This window comes from Pantherophis guttatus, chromosome 4 (assembly GCF_059756535.1).
Source record: "Pantherophis guttatus breed Tessera chromosome 4, ASM5975653v1, whole genome shotgun sequence".
NCBI lineage: Eukaryota > Metazoa > Chordata > Lepidosauria > Squamata > Colubridae > Pantherophis > Pantherophis guttatus.
Window position 1 is genome coordinate 49,618,814 of NC_142066.1, and position 17,581 is coordinate 49,636,394.

General features: G+C 37.3%; 1 protein-coding gene across 6 annotated transcripts in view; it reads left to right on the top strand.

Moving 5' to 3' along the window:
- The window catches only part of ASIC2 (acid sensing ion channel subunit 2), a 567,697-nt gene that overhangs the window by 542,860 nt on the left and 7,256 nt on the right, over nt 1-17,581 (top strand). For all 6 annotated transcript variants that reach the window (XR_009622569.2, XM_034415694.2, XM_087892130.1 and 3 more), the window contains exons 4-7: nt 9,342-9,492; nt 11,616-11,672; nt 13,660-13,813; nt 15,042-15,133. Coding sequence is in view for 5 of the 6 variants with exons in the window: in XM_034415694.2 (XP_034271585.1) it covers nt 9,342-9,492; nt 11,616-11,672; nt 13,660-13,813; nt 15,042-15,133 (454 nt within the window). In the remaining variant the exon portion in view is untranslated. The remainder of the gene's footprint in view (nt 1-9,341; nt 9,493-11,615; nt 11,673-13,659; nt 13,814-15,041; nt 15,134-17,581) is intronic.

Below are 17,581 nucleotides of genomic sequence, written 5' to 3' on the forward strand. Positions count from 1 at the left end.
TCACATCTTAAGGTTGCAAAATTTCATAAATACTGATAAATGTGAGATTACAAAGATGCCTATCTATTTTCCTTTGACCAGAGTCTAGCAGATTTTTGGATTACAACTTCCATTATCAAATTGGAATTCCCAAAATTCTTTCAGTCTCTTTCCAATTAAGGGATAGAAACTTTAAGTCTCTTTTACTTGATTGCTGCAAAGCTATTGAAGTAATATATATTGATGGCAACCACTGTAATCCTTTTGATTGGGGTGGGGAGACTAGAGTATTTTAAAGGGAGAAAGACTACAATTATATTACCAGGTGTCATCTATGCTTATCATACCAAAATAGCTTGGGGTTTCTAAGATACCAAGAAAATTGGTATATCTTGCTATTATTGTTTCAGCAAATAAGCCTCATTTGGCACCAGTGACAACATATAATTTCTTAGGAAGGAAAAGAAGATTGAAGAAACAGAATGTCTGGCCCTGACCCCTTTTACTTGGGCCAAGCAAGTGGCCACCAAGGAAATTAAGCTTCTAATCTTGCCCAACTGTGCTTGTTTAAGAGTGGGTAATGAGAAACACTTCAGAAATAATCTTGATTGTATGAGCCAGAACATGAAAGGTATTCAGTCCATTGATCGGTGTACAACGGCGAAAGCAAAAGCACAATTTGTGGACTGAGCATCGCTAGCCAGCAGCAAGGAAACAAAAATAATCTGCCTTGGAGATTATAGGAATTGAACTGTGGGCTTTCAATAAATCTCCACAGTTCTGAAGAAAGAAAAACATGTATTTAAATTGATCAGATCCAAATAAATAATATCATTCTTCCTCTATCCCATTTTCTCTTCCAGAAGTTTTGATAGCAAAGAAAAATCTCTCTGGATCAGTCTGAACCAGTGTTTCTCAACTTGACAACTTTAAGATGTAAAGACTTCAAATGGAAATTCTGGGAGTTGAAGTCCACATATCTTCAAGTTGTCAAGGTTGAGAAACACTGGCCTAAACACTAGGAACCTCAGTTTTTACTCTCACTAGTTAAATATTTTATGTGCATTACATTTCAGGTTCTGGTTCCAGTTTCACTGCAGGTCCCACATGTGGCCTTGACAAGCATTCTCCCAGAGCAAAGCGAGCCTTTCTTTTTGCCATTTCTACACATCAAAGGCACAACCAGGAAGGCCCAATTAAGTATTCAAGCTATGCCTTTCCTGCAGACATTAGGCCAGCTCAAGGGCCATGTGACTTCAAGCCAGGGCTGGCTTCCTGAGAAACACTGAAATTAAATATGTATTTATTCCATCATTGCCGAGCTCATCATCTACATTGCAGCACACTTTAAACAACTTCAAAGATTTGCACAGCAGCCAGTCTGGAACAGACTCCAGGTCATCAGGGTTGACGAATATTTATTCACCAGGATCATAGTATCTGCAGCATATGGGTGTTGCTCTCCTCTCCAGATGACTAAATGGTGGCAGATGCTGCGCTATTATCTCGATAGAAGAATGTAAATGAGGCACTTGAGCCAGGGAGGCCCTCCAATGGCATTTTGCCCCTGTCACAAAGAAACTGATAATTCTGTCCTCTAGAAGAACCTCTCTGATGCTATATCATGCTTCGTTCAGTATGGTTTTTGCAACCATTTGGTGAGGGATTCCAGATGCAACTTCTTTAGCACAGAGTTTGTTTCTCCACCTTTCTGGGTTTTAAAGTTGAGGAAGAACATTCACATTTCTTCAGCTGAAATTGTGCCTGCATCACATTTCACTACCAGTAATTTCTTTCCTGCAGGCAGTTTAGAATACAAAAGTAGGTAAAACAAAGATAGTTTAAACAAAATACTTAAAAACAAGGCAGATTTGCTAAATACTGGCTTACAAAAGTTCAGCTTTAAAGCTATCAGTGGTGGTTGTCTCCCAACCTTCACCCCAACCCCAGTAGAAATGTTTCTCAAGATCTGGGACAACCACAGAGAATGCTGGCTTCAATAAATGGATTAACAGAGCTGCAACTAGAGCTCCTCATATGAATTTAGTGATAGTCTCCCTGGTGATTTGGATATTTACCATTTAAGGTTGCTATGTTATATTTTTATGAAAATAAATGACTTGGATAGCAACTTTTTCAAAAGTTTTGCTTCCTGAAAAACTTTTGGTGATTATGATAGACCCCTTCAAACTGAACACAAATATAATTTCAGAATGACTATATCATGTAGGAATTGGGAGAAATATGAAATTAACTTTTAATGACTATAATCTATTAAATCACATAATGTTTCTAACATACTGAATGAGATCAACAGAATTACAAGCATTTTGTTGCTGATTTTTGTTTGTATTCAATATCTGATGCATTTTGCTGCAGTGTCCAACAACAGTCAGCTAGCATTGATGGATTCCATTTGTCCTGATACTGTTTTTTCATTGTGGCAATGTCCTGGTGAAACCTTTCACCAAGTTTGTTACTGACTGCACCTAGATTTTCAGGGGGAAAAACTCCTGTGTGAATGCAGAAAATGAATCTTCACTGACATGTTGCATTTCATGGTCTTATATGCTATAAGGCATTTGTCAACTAGTTGAATTTCTCAACAACATTCTTGAATGCTGTCCAAGCAATTTTCTCTGGCCTCACTAACAAATCTTCAAACCACTTCTCATTGATGACATATCTGATCTGTGGACCAACAAAAATGCCTTTCACATCTGTGTGGAAAAAAAACAAAAATGTTGACCTTCCTTGTTCATCACTTTCACAAAAAAATTTATGAGTCTGAGTTTTATATGAAGCAGTGGCAAAAATATCTTTGTCAGATCAACAAGTGATTCATGTGCCATGTTTTTCTGTCTTGAACCAAATTCTTTCAGAGTAGCTATTTCTTCTTATTGTATTGCAACTCTCTTGCACAGCTGTTCCAGTCACATATGTACCAACAGTACTTGGTATATCCAAGTTGCATTCCAAATGGAAGGCCCACTATCTTTCGATCTCCCTAAGTATTTCAGTTAAACTTAGTATATTGGATATGTTTCAGCAACAGTTCCATGTTTTCATATGTTTCTTTCATGTGTGCAGCATAGCCAACTATGATTTTCCCAATAGTAATGTATGGCTGCGAGACTTGAACCATAAGTAATGCTGAGTGTCAGAAAATTGATGCTTTCAAATTGTCCTACTAGAGAAGACTCTTGAGAGTCCCTTGGGCTGCAAGGAGATCAAATCAGTCAATCCTAAAGAAAACCAATCCTGACTATTGTTTGGAAGGAGAGATACTGAAGCTGAAGTGAAAATGCTCTGGCTACCTAATGAGAAGAGAGGACTCATTGGAAAAGATCCTGATGTTGGGAAAGATTGAAACAGAAGGAGAAGGGGACAGCAGAAGATGAGATGGTTAGATGGTATCATCAACGCAATGAACATGAATTTGGGCCACTCTAGTGAGATAGTGGAGGATAGGTGAACCTATCATAATTATGGTCCATGGGACTGTGAGGAGTCAGACACAACTTAGCAACTGAACAACTGAAGAGTGTATGTTGCCATTATGTAAAATATAAAATTTCTATAAAGTAGTACATGATATGTTAAATTGCAGGTAATTTTCATAATTATCAGCCAAAAATCTATAGGATACACCGAGAGATATTCAGGAACCAAAAACCTTAGTTGTCCCATGAAATCAATCTGTATAAAACATAATCTACTCAAATTATCTTGAAATTCCAAGAATATATGTAGTCTTTTATGGAATCCTCTGTCATTGATGAGCCTAGAAGTCAAAAATAATATTACTAGTATCCATATATGCACCCAACGGAAACCAGAGGGATTTTTACAAGAAACTGCATGACATAATTAAAGACCTGGAATATGAGAACATCTGCATTATTGGGGATTTTAACGCAATTGTGAATTTACAAGACGATTATCGTAATAATAGGAAAAATAAAACTAGAAAGAGAACTCTACCAAAAACATTTGAAGACATGCCGAAGAATTCCATTTATACGATGGTGGAGGGAGGCAAATAAACAAATTAAACAATACACATACTACTCAAGCCCCCACCAGTCATGGTCTAGGATCGATAGGGCCTGGGTGACACCAGATCTTAGAAAAAAAATACGAGATATCAAAATTGAACCAAATACCTGGGCAGATCACAATCCTATAAAAATAATATGGAAAGGTTATCACAAGCAAAAGAGGTGGATGATGGATACTGGAACAATAAAAGATAAAGAATATATAAGGATGATTGAGAAGGAACTCAAAATATTCTTCCAATTAAATACAAAGGAACAGACCTCGCTAGAGAACCTATGGGACACTACAAAAGCCTATATAAGAGGCCTCACCATAGCATATACAAAAAAATAAAATAAAATAAGGACAAACAACTAAAAAGGAATAATTTACTGCAAGAACTCAACAGATATGAATCACAGTTACAAAAACAACCTAATGATAAAACAATAAAGGCAAACCTGAACCTCACCAAACATAAACTGAATTTAATCATGCAAACAGAAATTGCACAGAAAATGAAAATGGCAAAACAGAAACATTTTCAATACGCAAACAAAACAGGTCGCTGGTTAGTGTATTGATTGAAAAAAGAGAGGGAGAAGATATATATATTCTCTTCTCAAGATGAAACGGGACAAATATGCAACACGAATTCAGATAAAAAACGTATAGTTAAGGAATTCTATCAAAAACTTTACTCACAAGAGGAGATCCAAGACGGAGATATCAAGGAATACCTATGTGAAGCAAATATCTCAAAATTCAAGGAAACACATAAAGACATATCAAATAAACCAATTACAGTGAAAGAGTTGATGGAAGCCCAGAAGAAACAGAAGAACAATAAGGTACCAGGCCCAGATGGAATTCCAACTGAATTTTATAAAAACTGCCAGTCAGCGATAGATGAAGTACTCCTCCAAGTCCTTAATGATGCATTACTAGAAGCAGAAACCCCTAAATCTTGGAACTAAACCATCATTTCACTTATCCCTAAAGAAGACATAGACCGGACACAGGTTAAGAATTATAGACCGATTTCACTACTAAACGTTGACTATAAATTATTCATGACAATTATGGCGCAAAGATTGAAAACAATTATACACAACTATATACATTCTGATCAAAACGGCTTTGTCCCAAGGAGGCAGGTAAAAAACAACATGAGAACAATCATAAACATTCTAGAATATTATGAACAACAAATTGATAAACAGGTAGCCTTAATCTTTCTCAATGCGCAAAAGGCATTCGACAATTTGAATTGGAAATTCATAGTACAATTAGAGTTAATGGATGTTGGCGACAAATTTTTAAAAATGATTAAGAAAGTATACTCCTCTCAGACTGCAAGAATCACAATTAATGGGGATATGACAGAAAGACTGGACAAACAAAAAGGGGTGAGACAAGGCTGCCCACTCTCCCCCTTACTATTCATAATATCGCTGGAAGCCTTACTAAACAAGGTAAGAAAGGATGAGGACATAAAGGGACTACGGATACGAAATGAGGAATATAAACTACAGGCCTTCGCCGACGACGTTCATAGTACAATAACCAGAAATAGTAGGAACTAAATTACTGGCGAAGATAGAAGAATATGGCAAAGTAGCGGGACTTAAAATTAATAGACAAAAAACTAAAGTCTTGACAAAAAATCTGACTAAGATACAAAAGACAAAATTGGAAGAAGAATTAGGAGTACAGATTGTAAAGGAATTTGGATCACTACAAAAGCAACAACAATTAGAGAGGATAACTATATGAAATTAATGAAACAAATTAAAAAGGATCTGGAAATATGGAACAAATTACAGTTGTCACTTATGGGCAGAATAGCATCAGTAAAAAAAAAAAAAAAATGAGCCTAGAAGTCTTCAACATATATACCAGTGGTGGGTTACAAAATTTTTTACTACCAGTTCTGTGGGTGTGGCTTGGTGGGTGTGGCATGGCTTGGTGGGCGTGGCTTGGTGGGCATGGCAGGGGAAGGATACTGTAAAATCCCCATTTCCACCCCACTCCAGGGGAAGGTTACTGCAAAATTCCCATTTCCTCCCAGTCAGCTGAGACTTGGGAGGCAGAGAATAGATGGGGGCGGGGCCAGTCAGAATTTTTACTACCGGTTCTCCGAACTACTCAAAATTTCCGCTACCAGTTCTCCGGAATTGGTCAGAACCTGTTGAAACCCACCGCTGATATATACCATATTGGGAAGGTTAAATTAACAGAAGGAAAATCTTCTTCTGAAATTCAGGTATATACAAAAATGATTTTCGGACTACCTTAGGTTGCTATTTTTCATTTTGTTAACTTTTCTTTAAAGTTAGAATATGGAATTGGGGTGTCCAGTAAATAAATGTCAGAGCAAGAGCATTTGTCATCTCTATGACACATTTATGTGACTTTCAAATTTTAAATGATGATTAATTTAACAAAAATTATTATTTAATGGCTATTGCAAATCTTTTCAAGAAAAAAAATTGATAGGTTCAGCTAATTATGGAAATATGATACTTAGAATGCTACATTGGCTCATTTGATGTGATCTTATGCTGCAGTGATTTCTTTTCAGAGAAAAGTTATTTCACATATTAATTATGTTCCAGAAAACTCACTGATTTTTGTAATCTCATGTTCCATTCAAATATATACCAGTAATTTGGAAGCTAAGAGGTCAGTTGAAATGGATATTGGGCATTTTTATTATTGGAAAATAATTAATGGTACAGGGGTGGGAGAATGCCCATTTACCACCAATTGCCCAATGGAGTGAAGAATGTACTTCTCTTTCTATATTCAAATAAGTGTTTTATGACTGGGAATCCTAACTGGGTGATGCATATGCCAATTAAAAATTTCATTTCCAATTTATTTTCCACAGCTATTGAACTAAATATCAATAATTTAATTATATAACAGAATATACATTTAAAATGGCTTTGATTCGCATATGGGACATGCATGCTTTTTATAGATTATTTTTCTTTTGTCTTCCTTCATTTCTTTGCTTATTGTAATAAATAAAATGCTCTCTGGAATGCTCACTTGTGTGACTGAATGGAATTTGTTCTATTCTGGAGTGACCTACAGTCCTAAAAAGTGTATGTGTGCACCAGTGATAAGCTGCGTGTACTTCGTTCAGGGTCTTTCAGGGGTGAAATGCTTCCGGTTCGGACCAGATCGTCCAATCCGATAGCAATCGTAGCAGGTGATTTGGAGAACCGGTAGCGATCGTGGCACAAGGCTCCGCCCACCCGCCTAGTTGTCATTACTTCCTGGTTTTAACCAGGAAGTAATGTGTTTTGTACCCTCTGCGCATGCACAGAAGGTTTTGTTTTTTTGCTTTTAAAAGTAAAAAAAAAGACTCTGACAATCACAGCTGAGCTGCGCAATCGTCAGAGCCTTTTTTTAAACTTTTAAAAGCGTTTTTTACACCTATTCGCCCGAATAGGTTGTAAAAAAAAGCTTTTAAAAGTAAAAAAAAGATTGCGCGCCACAGCTCATCACCCCCCACGCACACGCTGTTCTACTTACCCCATGCCTCTTTTTGGTGTGCATTGCGTGCATGTGCACCTCGCATTTGGTGCCTGATGTGCACTGTGCATGCGTGCACACAGTGCATGTTTGGCATGCTGCACACATGCGCAGCCAGAGAAACGGTAGTAAACCGATTCAGGTTTCACCACTGGGGTCATTTAACCAGAAAGGAAAAGGATTTAGAAAAAAAACAGTCATCAACTTTCTTAGTGCCACTCAACTGCCTCTATTTTAGGGATGAGCTGATTAAATTTCCCAGTAGCCCTTGGCCCATTTTTGAATTTGGTATTTCTTTTTCTAGTTTTTTTGTTCATCCTTACTTCAAATCTGATATCATTGGTCTAGAAGACCTCCAAAGTCCCTTCCAATCTTATGATTCAATGAGTTTTTGAGATTGATAGGATCCTGAATCCTTTTATGTAATTTCCACTGATTTATCCTGACAGGAGAAACAAGCAGAGTATGGCTTCAACCCACACAAAGAAACTTATTAAGTCTTTGCATTTGTATAGGCAACTTTCTCTCCAGGGATTAATCAGGATATGTGCAAACAGAACCACATCCAGGCATAAGTGGAAGCAAGATGGTACAGATAATATTCCAGTTTACAGCCTGTCCCTTATGGTGATGTGGGACAGGGACTTGTATCATCATCTTGTCTTGTTCTGGCCTCTTCTTTCCAGACCTCTCTCTGTGTACGTGTAGTATAATTAGTGGTAGATGCTTATGTATTGTTTCTATATGTATATGGATTTCTGCTTTCCCCTCACGCTCTGTCATTTTTTGGGCATTAGGAAGATTACTTACACTCGGCTGAGTGTCTTGACAGGTTGGGGTGGGAGCTTAAAATAAAGTATTTGGGTGTTTTCCAAAGCTGTCCAAATGTTTCTCACCTGGGGATGCATGGTGGTGTTTTTTTTCCTTAATTTCTTTTCAGCGTCTTTGACTGTATTCAAGCCATTCTCAAGCTCCATCTTACTTTTGTCTGCTCCTTTCCCCACACCAGACTGGATCATGTTCTGTTCATTGTCTGAAGATCGGCATAGTTTTCTGGCAGGCCGGCATAATCCTGACTTCCTTTACATCATTTATTTTTCATTTTCTTTTTGGTTAGCAAGAATAAAGATAGGTTTACTGAGTGAACTTTCTCTGCACTCCTTGATACCTAGAGATTTTGGTTGGGGAACTTTGAGTTTGCAGAATTTTGTTAAGGGATGGGGTACATAAAATAATTCAGTTGATACTAACAGATTTGTATATGGGATACAAAAATTTAATTTAAAAATAATTTTTAAAAGGGAGAAAGCCAGATCTACACAAATGCAACCATAGTCATGATCCTTCTCATCAAAAATTCAAATTCCCATGCTCCTAATAGCAAAAACATAGAGAAGGTGGTGTTTCTTAGAATATCCACAATTACAAAAAGTTTGAGAAACACTATCCGTGCATATATAGCAAATCAGAGAAAGTGGCCGGAAAAGAAAGAGCCATATTATCTATGTTGTTTTTATCATTACGATTGGCTTTTTAAAACATCTGTTTCTTTTATATTATTTTTTTGTCTGCATTTTTTAACATCACCCAGAGAAATTCAGTACTGTGCGATCAGAATAATAAAATGAATGAATAAGTCCAGGTGAAATTAAACTATTTTGCCAACAGTGCAAAGCTGAAATGCATACCTTTACTTAATTCTGAGTGTCTAGAATTGTTATAGTTAGGAACAAATGCCATTATTTGCCACCCAGTTCTCTGCCTTTTTCTTACAGCTGACATACCTTCCACCACCATGGGGTGAGTGCCACTCATCAGATTTCGGCCTGGAGTTTTTCCCCATCTATAGCATCACTGCATGCAGGATCAGTTGTGAGACTCGCTACGTGGTAGAGAATTGCAATTGCAAAATGGTTCATATGCCAGGTATGTCTTTTGAAATGAGTTCTGCCAGAACACAGAATCCATGTAGAAACTATATTTGAACTCTCCAACTTATCTGGAGGATAAGTGGCTCTAGAGGTAATTGTGGTTTGGCTTGCATCCATCCTTCAATCTCTTCTTTGAATTAGTAAATCTTACATTCAGGTTATCACTTACAAGGGCTATTTTCAGTAACCAAGTCAGATGGCTCTCTAAGGCGCAGCGCAAAGAATACAAACCTTAATCACTCAGAGGTGGTTTCTACTGTTAATAATGTTATGTTCCTCAAAATACTAGTGTATTAATAATAGAGGTTTGTTTTCCAATCTGAAGTAATTGGAATAAACCTTTATAGCTAGATATAAAGAGCTTTTATATCCAATAATTACAGAGCTTTCAAAATATGTGCCTGATTTTTTATTTCAAATCTTTTCCTGCGTTCATTTTATTTATTTTTTTAGAGACAAAGAGGCAAAAACACTGTTTTTGTGTAAATCTGCATGCTTTAAAGCTGCACACTTAAGGGTAAGCCCTAATGAATTCATTTTTAATAGTAACTGTATTAGAGATTATAAATTACAGCAGTAAAAACTGATACACACTAAAAAAAATAAGAATAAAAAGAAACAAGTAGAAAATATAGAAAAGAAGAAAAGGGAAAAATAGGAAGAGAAATAAAAAAGGAAGAATATATAAAAAGAAGAGAAATGCATAAGTGATTATCTACTTCATCACAACAACTATAAACAATATTAGTAAATGATCAGCTCCTTTTAAAATACAACAAATGATCTCCTCTTCCTATATCCCATCTCTTACCTATAAACAAAACCATAAAAGGTGGACTTTCCAATCCTGATGTCAGAAAAAGTCCATTAAAGGCTATCAGAAATAATGTATCTATTTTGATCTTGATCAAATAAACCAACTTTATATTCCTTCCTTTCACTTCTAACAATTTTAATCTTTAGTTCATTGAAATAATGTCATAGAATTTTTTTAATTCTTTTTTTTTCTTTCTCACGGGATTCTTAAAAACTTTAGCAAAACTCTTTTGTAAAACCAATACAGGAAAATTATCCAGGTCTCTCTCCTGGTTTATTGTTTGCATATTCCTTTTAATTATTAACACATAAACTGGTTGCTTTTTTATGTCCAGTGTAACATCTTTCTTCTTATCATTCTCAGTCTCAATCTTGTCAAGTAGAATTTGTTCTTCTTCCATAACATCTCTTAGACACAATCTCCCTAGAAGCAAATGTCTCTGTTGACACTATTAAAACTAACTTCTAAGACCATTGTTCAAAAATATTTATTTATCTCAATTATCTAATTCAATATAATTTACCAAATTTTATCTAATTTATATAACCATCCACCTCACAAGCGATTCTCAAGATATATAACAAAAATATCCTTCAATATATCCAATGTTCTATAATTTTAAATTGAGTTTATATGTTCTTCTCCTTTACTTGTAATCTTTAAGTCCCCCTACCGTAGTGTCCAGTTTTTAAAATCATTTTTAAAAAATCAAATTGAAAACATTTATTCCACAGCAAGTTTAATGAATTTGATGGGATTTATTTTTGATAAGCATTTAGGAGATGATGCAGATAACTTTCTAACAGTAGTCTTTGATTTCACAGATGGATGTTAATTGTGGCTGTTCATATGCATGGATGCATGAAAATTGTTGCACACAGTCATGCACATATTTACACTCATGCATACCTACATCTCCAGATCTCTATAAACAGGGTAGCTTAAGTTTCGCAGACACACTGAATGCACTTCATGCTTTCCTAATTCAAATCATAATGCTGAAAACTCACCAAACAGTTGTAGACCATTAGGAATCCAATCATTTTGAGAAAGGAGAAAACAAGAAAACATATGCACCCATCTTCTTCCATTATATTATTGTGACAGTGCCAACAAAGGAAGAAAAAAAATCAAGGAATGCAATACTCATCCCTGGAATCTCTAATTGCCATGTTTCCCTTGGGAATTTTGTTTGCCACTATATGACTGAAACCTGAGACTGCTTTTCTTAAGCATTTTAGAAAGAAAGCCATCATTTCTAAGCTTTAAATAAAAATGACTCCATTTTTTTTTATATACAGGGGATGCTCCATTTTGTACACCGGAGCAGTATAAGGAGTGTGCAGAGCCTGCACTAGGTAAGTTCTTTCACCATCAGGTCTGTTTATTTCTTCTAGGCTGATATTTCAAAAGGATCACATTTTAGACTGGGAATGTATTGTTACAGAATATGTTACATGAGAATGAAAGTTCCTCTGCATACACATAGAGGGTGTCTTGCACAACCAAGCAAATATCAGATGCCCCCTTGAAGGAGAGTTTGTGCAAACCTTCCATAGAAATGACATGTCTCAGTTGCAATGTAACTTGTTTTCCCAGAACTTGCAATTTCTGCCTGTGATGGGCCTTGGGAAAAACTGGGAAGAATCTGAAGAATGAAATTTGCACAAGTTCCTCTAAGTTCATGTTTAAATGTGCAGTGCCCAAATTAACTGTTCATCCCAAATTGTATAGCTAAAAGAGAACTGTAGAGAACACCCTTGGAATGGTGTGAGAGTAGGAATGGTTTTCCAGAGGGAAAAAAATGCAGACTATAGGAACCAGGAGCACTGCTCAGGTGACCCTGAGGACACAGATAAGCCTCCAAGAACTTCAAAGACTCTCTAAAAGGATGCAGATTACCAGCTGTCTGCAAGGAATATAAATCCTTCCATTCCCCACTATCCTGTCAGAGCTGAAGAAGCTTCTTGGATGAGAAGTGAAATGTTTTCAAAGAAAAAACAAGAAAGTCCAGTTGCCTCCTGAAAAAGCACCTTTGGGACAACCATGACCTGGATGACTGAGAATCTCTACAGACATGTACTGTAAAGAATTCTCATCAAGACAGAATTCAAAAGCAAGATTTTATTTTTGACATTTCAACTTTGTGAACACCTCTGGGCAGCTGCAGTATTAACATAGTATTTATTTAGATTCACATCTCACTCATTCTTCATTCTTCTATGGTATCTTTATTCACGTAGTGGTTTGTTCCACAAGGCAGATGATTTCTGGGGTAGGAAAGGAAAGGATTAGGCACTCATCAGCTCTGCTTAACACTATAACCTCCCAAAGCTGATTTTGTTCCTTTGACATCAGATCATTGCATGTTGAACTCAAAATGGAGTGCTTTAAGCTTGGGATATTTCAAATTTGAGCTTGGCACACATTTGGAATGATAAGGGCAATTGTTTCAAACTCAGCATTTAGCATTCTGAATGTGAATCAGATGTTTTTGAGTTTGATACATATATTAAACATGGAACAATTTGTAAATTTCTGTTTCATTTCTAAAGTTACATACATCTGAGCATGGAGTATAATCAAGAACAAGTTCTCATATATTACTGCAAAAAAAAAAAAAAACAACCCACCAAGGAAGGGTGAGTCTATTTCTGGCAGCAAGCTCACTATCACTACAGCATATAAATTGGACTTTTGATAGACTTTTTAAAAGAAGGAGAAAATTCATAATGGATTACCCTATCAGTGGCTTTTATTAGCTATGATTGCTAACAATAGAACTTCAATGAACGTCTTTGGTGAACAGAAGGAAGAACAATAGGTTCCTAGCTATCTCTGCCATGAGTTACATAAAACATTCTTGGGACATTGGCCTAGCTATTATTGTGTGGGTATAAATCTGCCTTCTCCAAAAGCATATTCTATAGTTTCATGAGCATATAACCCAGTGGAGAAATCCAAATATTTTTAGTACCGGTTCTGTGGGCGTGGCTTGGTGGGTGTGGTGTGGCTTGGTGGGCATGGCAGGGGAAGGATACTGCAAAATCCCCAATCCCTCCCCACTCCTGGGGGAAGGATATTGCAAAATCTCCATTCCCACCCCATTCTGGGGCCAGCCAGAGGTGGTATTTTCTGGTTCTCCAAACTACTCAAAATTTCCGCTACCGGTTCTCTAGAATCTATCAGAACCTGCTGGATTTCACCCCTGATATAACCCCTCTGATATAGCCTGGGTGGGACCATGGGAGTTATAGTCAACCTCAACTGAAAGACATCATGTTAGATAATGCAGGTCTATCTTAAACTCTCATCAACCTACCTGATTCTTGCTTTGCCTTACAGTGCTTCTCGGTGAAAAAGGAAATGATTATTGTGAGTGCCAAACCCCATGCAATTTGACCCGTTACAACAAGGAGCTGTCCATGGTTAAGATCCCCAGCAAGACCTCAGCTAAATACCTTGAGAAGAAGTTTAACAAGTCAGAGAAATATATCTCGTACGTAATCCTGGTTTAAACAGAGGTGGAATAATTATTTTATGAAGTAAAGTAAATCAAAGGGAGATTGTGTAATAACAAAACTTATGGTGTTATTGTCAAGTATCAGTTAGGATTTGTTCATTTGGGATTCTTTCAGGTATCAGTTTTCAGTTTTGTTAGATTTCAGAATTTCAGAAGAATGAAGTGTTACTTGCTACTAAGGCCACTAAATAAGCCATCCAACTGGACTTGGAATCAGAAATCCAATCAGAAAAATTTAGGGTTTCCAGAGTATCAAACAAGGTTCAGTGCTAGAAGCAAGTGCCTAATCAAACATAGGTAGAACAAGACACAATCTAAAGTCTCCAGTTAAAGGTCAGGAGATCCAGAAGTAGGTACACAGTCAAAACAAGCAGTAAATTAGATTGATGAAAAATGCAAAAGTTCTATCCTTGTACTGTTCAGAAGAGATTTATTGGAAGTCAAGATTTTACACTGTACACTGTATCTTGGGTTTAGTCCCTATAATCAATTATTGTGTCCTGGTAGGCTATTTTTGCAATCAATATTCCTTGAAGCCAAGGAGCTTTATACAAATGGCGAAGTCAAAATCCACAGCCCCCAAACCCTATATTTTAGAGACCATTGGTAAAATTATTAGCATGGATCTTCCAGGTTCATTAGAGTCTGCACCTGACTATCAGTTTTGAGAATAGCAATAGCTTCAGAGAGTTACTGCCTTCAAAGCCCTGCCTCCATATCATTGTTTATTGTGGGAAACAGAAAGACGGGCTGCCTTTTCCAAGCTGGTACAATTTTGTAGGACTGTAATTTTAAGCATTCTGTGAATTATAGCACCAGCATATATGGAAAGTGCCAGTTTTGAGAAGGGAGATCAAACGTAGTGAGGCATGTCTATTGTTTACTGGGACTTTGTGGCATCCTTCTTCTCCAAGGGAATCAGGGTTGCCTATAAACAGCTTTTATCCTTAATCACTTGCACACTTGGAACAAGTATTCAGGAAAAAGTGGTAGATAAGAGAAGAGTGAATGTTCTGGTTATCAAGAAACTATAAGGGAGGAATGGGATATATGTACTGTTTGAATTATAGCAATGATTTGGTTCAATGGGAATTTCAGTTCAACAACACAGGGAACACTGGCATGTTCTCCACCAATTACTTACTCTCAAGGAATGAATTGCTTCGTCTTGATGTCCTCTGGGCTACCTGTTTTCTTTCCTTAGGGAGAATATACTTGTACTGGATATATTCTTCGAAGCTCTTAACTATGAGACCATTGAGCAGCGGAAAGCATATGAAGTGGCAGCATTACTTGGTGAGTAAATATTCTGTGCATATACACAACACGATTGAAACTTGTAGGCAATGTGGAGTTCAGCCCCATGAGCTAATCCCAGGGAACTCCTGTCAGTTGGTGAGGAAAAACAGGAAGCAGAAACAAAGCAACATGGGCACAGGGAGAGCGAAAGATAGACAAACCCAACAAGCCCTAAGAAATGCCAATGGCTCTCCTTATTATTTTGACCACTGAATAAATCTGATCCAAGAGCCTTTATCATCTCTGGCTTATACTCTGGTCTACGGATAGTTCTCGACACACAACAACAATTTAGATCAGAATTTTCATTATTAAGCAAGGCAATTGTTAAGTGAGCCACGGCCAATTTTATGACCTTTTTTTTGCCACTTTTGTTAAGCAAATCATTGCAGTTGTTAAGTGAATCACATCTATATTAAGTGGATCCAAAGGCTCCCCCAGTGACTTTGCATGTTGGAAACCAGCTGCAAAGGTCACAAAGCAACCTCATGACCCTGGGACACTGCAATCATCAAAAGTACTTAATTTTGATCACATGATTATGGGATGCTATGATGGTTATAAGTGTGAGGTCCCATTGTTAAGTCAGTTTTTTTCAGTGTTGTCGTAACTTCGAACTAAATAAATGGTTATAAATCAAGGATTACTTGCATTATTAAGAGGCTTCTATGGGATGTGGTGGCTAAGTATCAAAGCTTGTCAATCGAAAGATTGGCAGTTCAGCATTTCGAATCCCTAGTGCCGTTACTTGTCCCAGCTTCTGCCAACCTAGCAGTTTGAAAGCATGTAAAAAAATGCAAGTAGAAAAATAGGGACCACCTTTGGTGGGAAGGTAACAGTGTTACCTTTGGCGTTTAGTCATGCTGGCCACAGTCATGACCACAGAGACGTCTTCGAACAGCGCTGGCTCTTCGACTTTGAAACAGAGATGAACACCGCCCCCTAGAGACAGGAACGAATAGCACATATGTGCGAGGGGAACCTTTATCTTTACCTTTACCTTTATCTTATGCCGAGCTCAGCAAAATCTTGATTCCACCAGCTCAGAATCATAGTATGCATACATGAAGTTTATGCCAGTCTATGCAGGGAAAATGGGAACATTGGAAAATGAAGATCTATCTGCTTGCACCACTTTAAATATTCAAGGTAAATCTATCTGTCAGAAGAGTATCAGCCATGCCCGTTATTCTTATTTTCTCTGTTGGGCCTTATCCAGTCTTGATGTGAAGCTTTCTTAATTAAGGCCCAATAAGCACATTTGAGATGGCAAGGAGGCTACGGTTCTTAGAAAATAATGAAACAATAAAGGGAAAAAATGAAACAAAAATGAAACAACATCATTTTTTTGCCAAGCAGGCAAAGAAAGGTGAGACTAGAATCCAAAACAGGAAAGTTTCTTGCATCAGATCTTGGATTTATACAGAGTTGCACCAATCTCTTAAAGGAGCTGTTGGAAGAAATATCCTGGGTTCTGCTCCAAGTGGAGAAAAAGACACTGGAAACATGGAGACTGCTTGGAAAGATGGTTTAATGGTGGACAGGATCACATGGCTTGTGTTCCTGACAGAAAAAGGGCAGATACAGCGAGTTTTTGGATTTTATGCTCTCTCTGACTTTGAACTTCCTGGGGCCCAGAAAGAGTATCCTGATTGGTTATCAGACTCCCAGGGGGTTGGGAGTCTTAGCTAGCCTTGCTGGCTGATGTAATCTTTCCAGGTGCCATGTGGTGAGTTTTGTCCTAGATGGGTCCCATTGTCTTGCAGATGAGGTCCATTGACAAAGATTGAGTTTCTGCCTCTGACCCGTTAACAAAAGGGTGGGAGCAGGAAGGTGGGAGCTGCTCTGTCTTTAAAAACATGCTTCTCCATTTCTCATACAGGGAAACATAATATTCTGCCTTTTTAATATTTCCCAAAATATTTCACTCTTCCAGGAAAGGGGTGGGTGCTAACCTCCTACAGAGCCATATCTCTCTGTTGCTATACAGTATTTGAAATATTTGTTATTTTATACGGATTTCCATTAATATATCAAGTCTCTTCCTGGATCCTCTGGCCCTTATTTAGGTATTCTAAGTATGGGATTGCACCTCAAATCATAGAACCAATAACTGAAACAATATTGAAGAAGATGAGAAAATATGATTTGCCATGATAGAAGCTCTGGTTTACCGTCCATCCACCTAATAAATACTGGCTTAGGAAGTCATATCCCAAACTTTGCAAGTGGTTTGGGTGAAAAGAAGACAGTTTTGAGTTTTGGCTTGTATGTCCAAAGCCTTTGTTGGCTGCACTTAATCATATCCCCTGTTGTCATGGAGATGTAAGCCTTTTACTTTCTAAACAATAAACAGAGAGATTTCTTCCTGTTTGTATAGAGATCAACTGTGATAATGGCAGGAAAAAGAGGAAGGGCTGTATGTTTGTGTGCATACACTTCTAC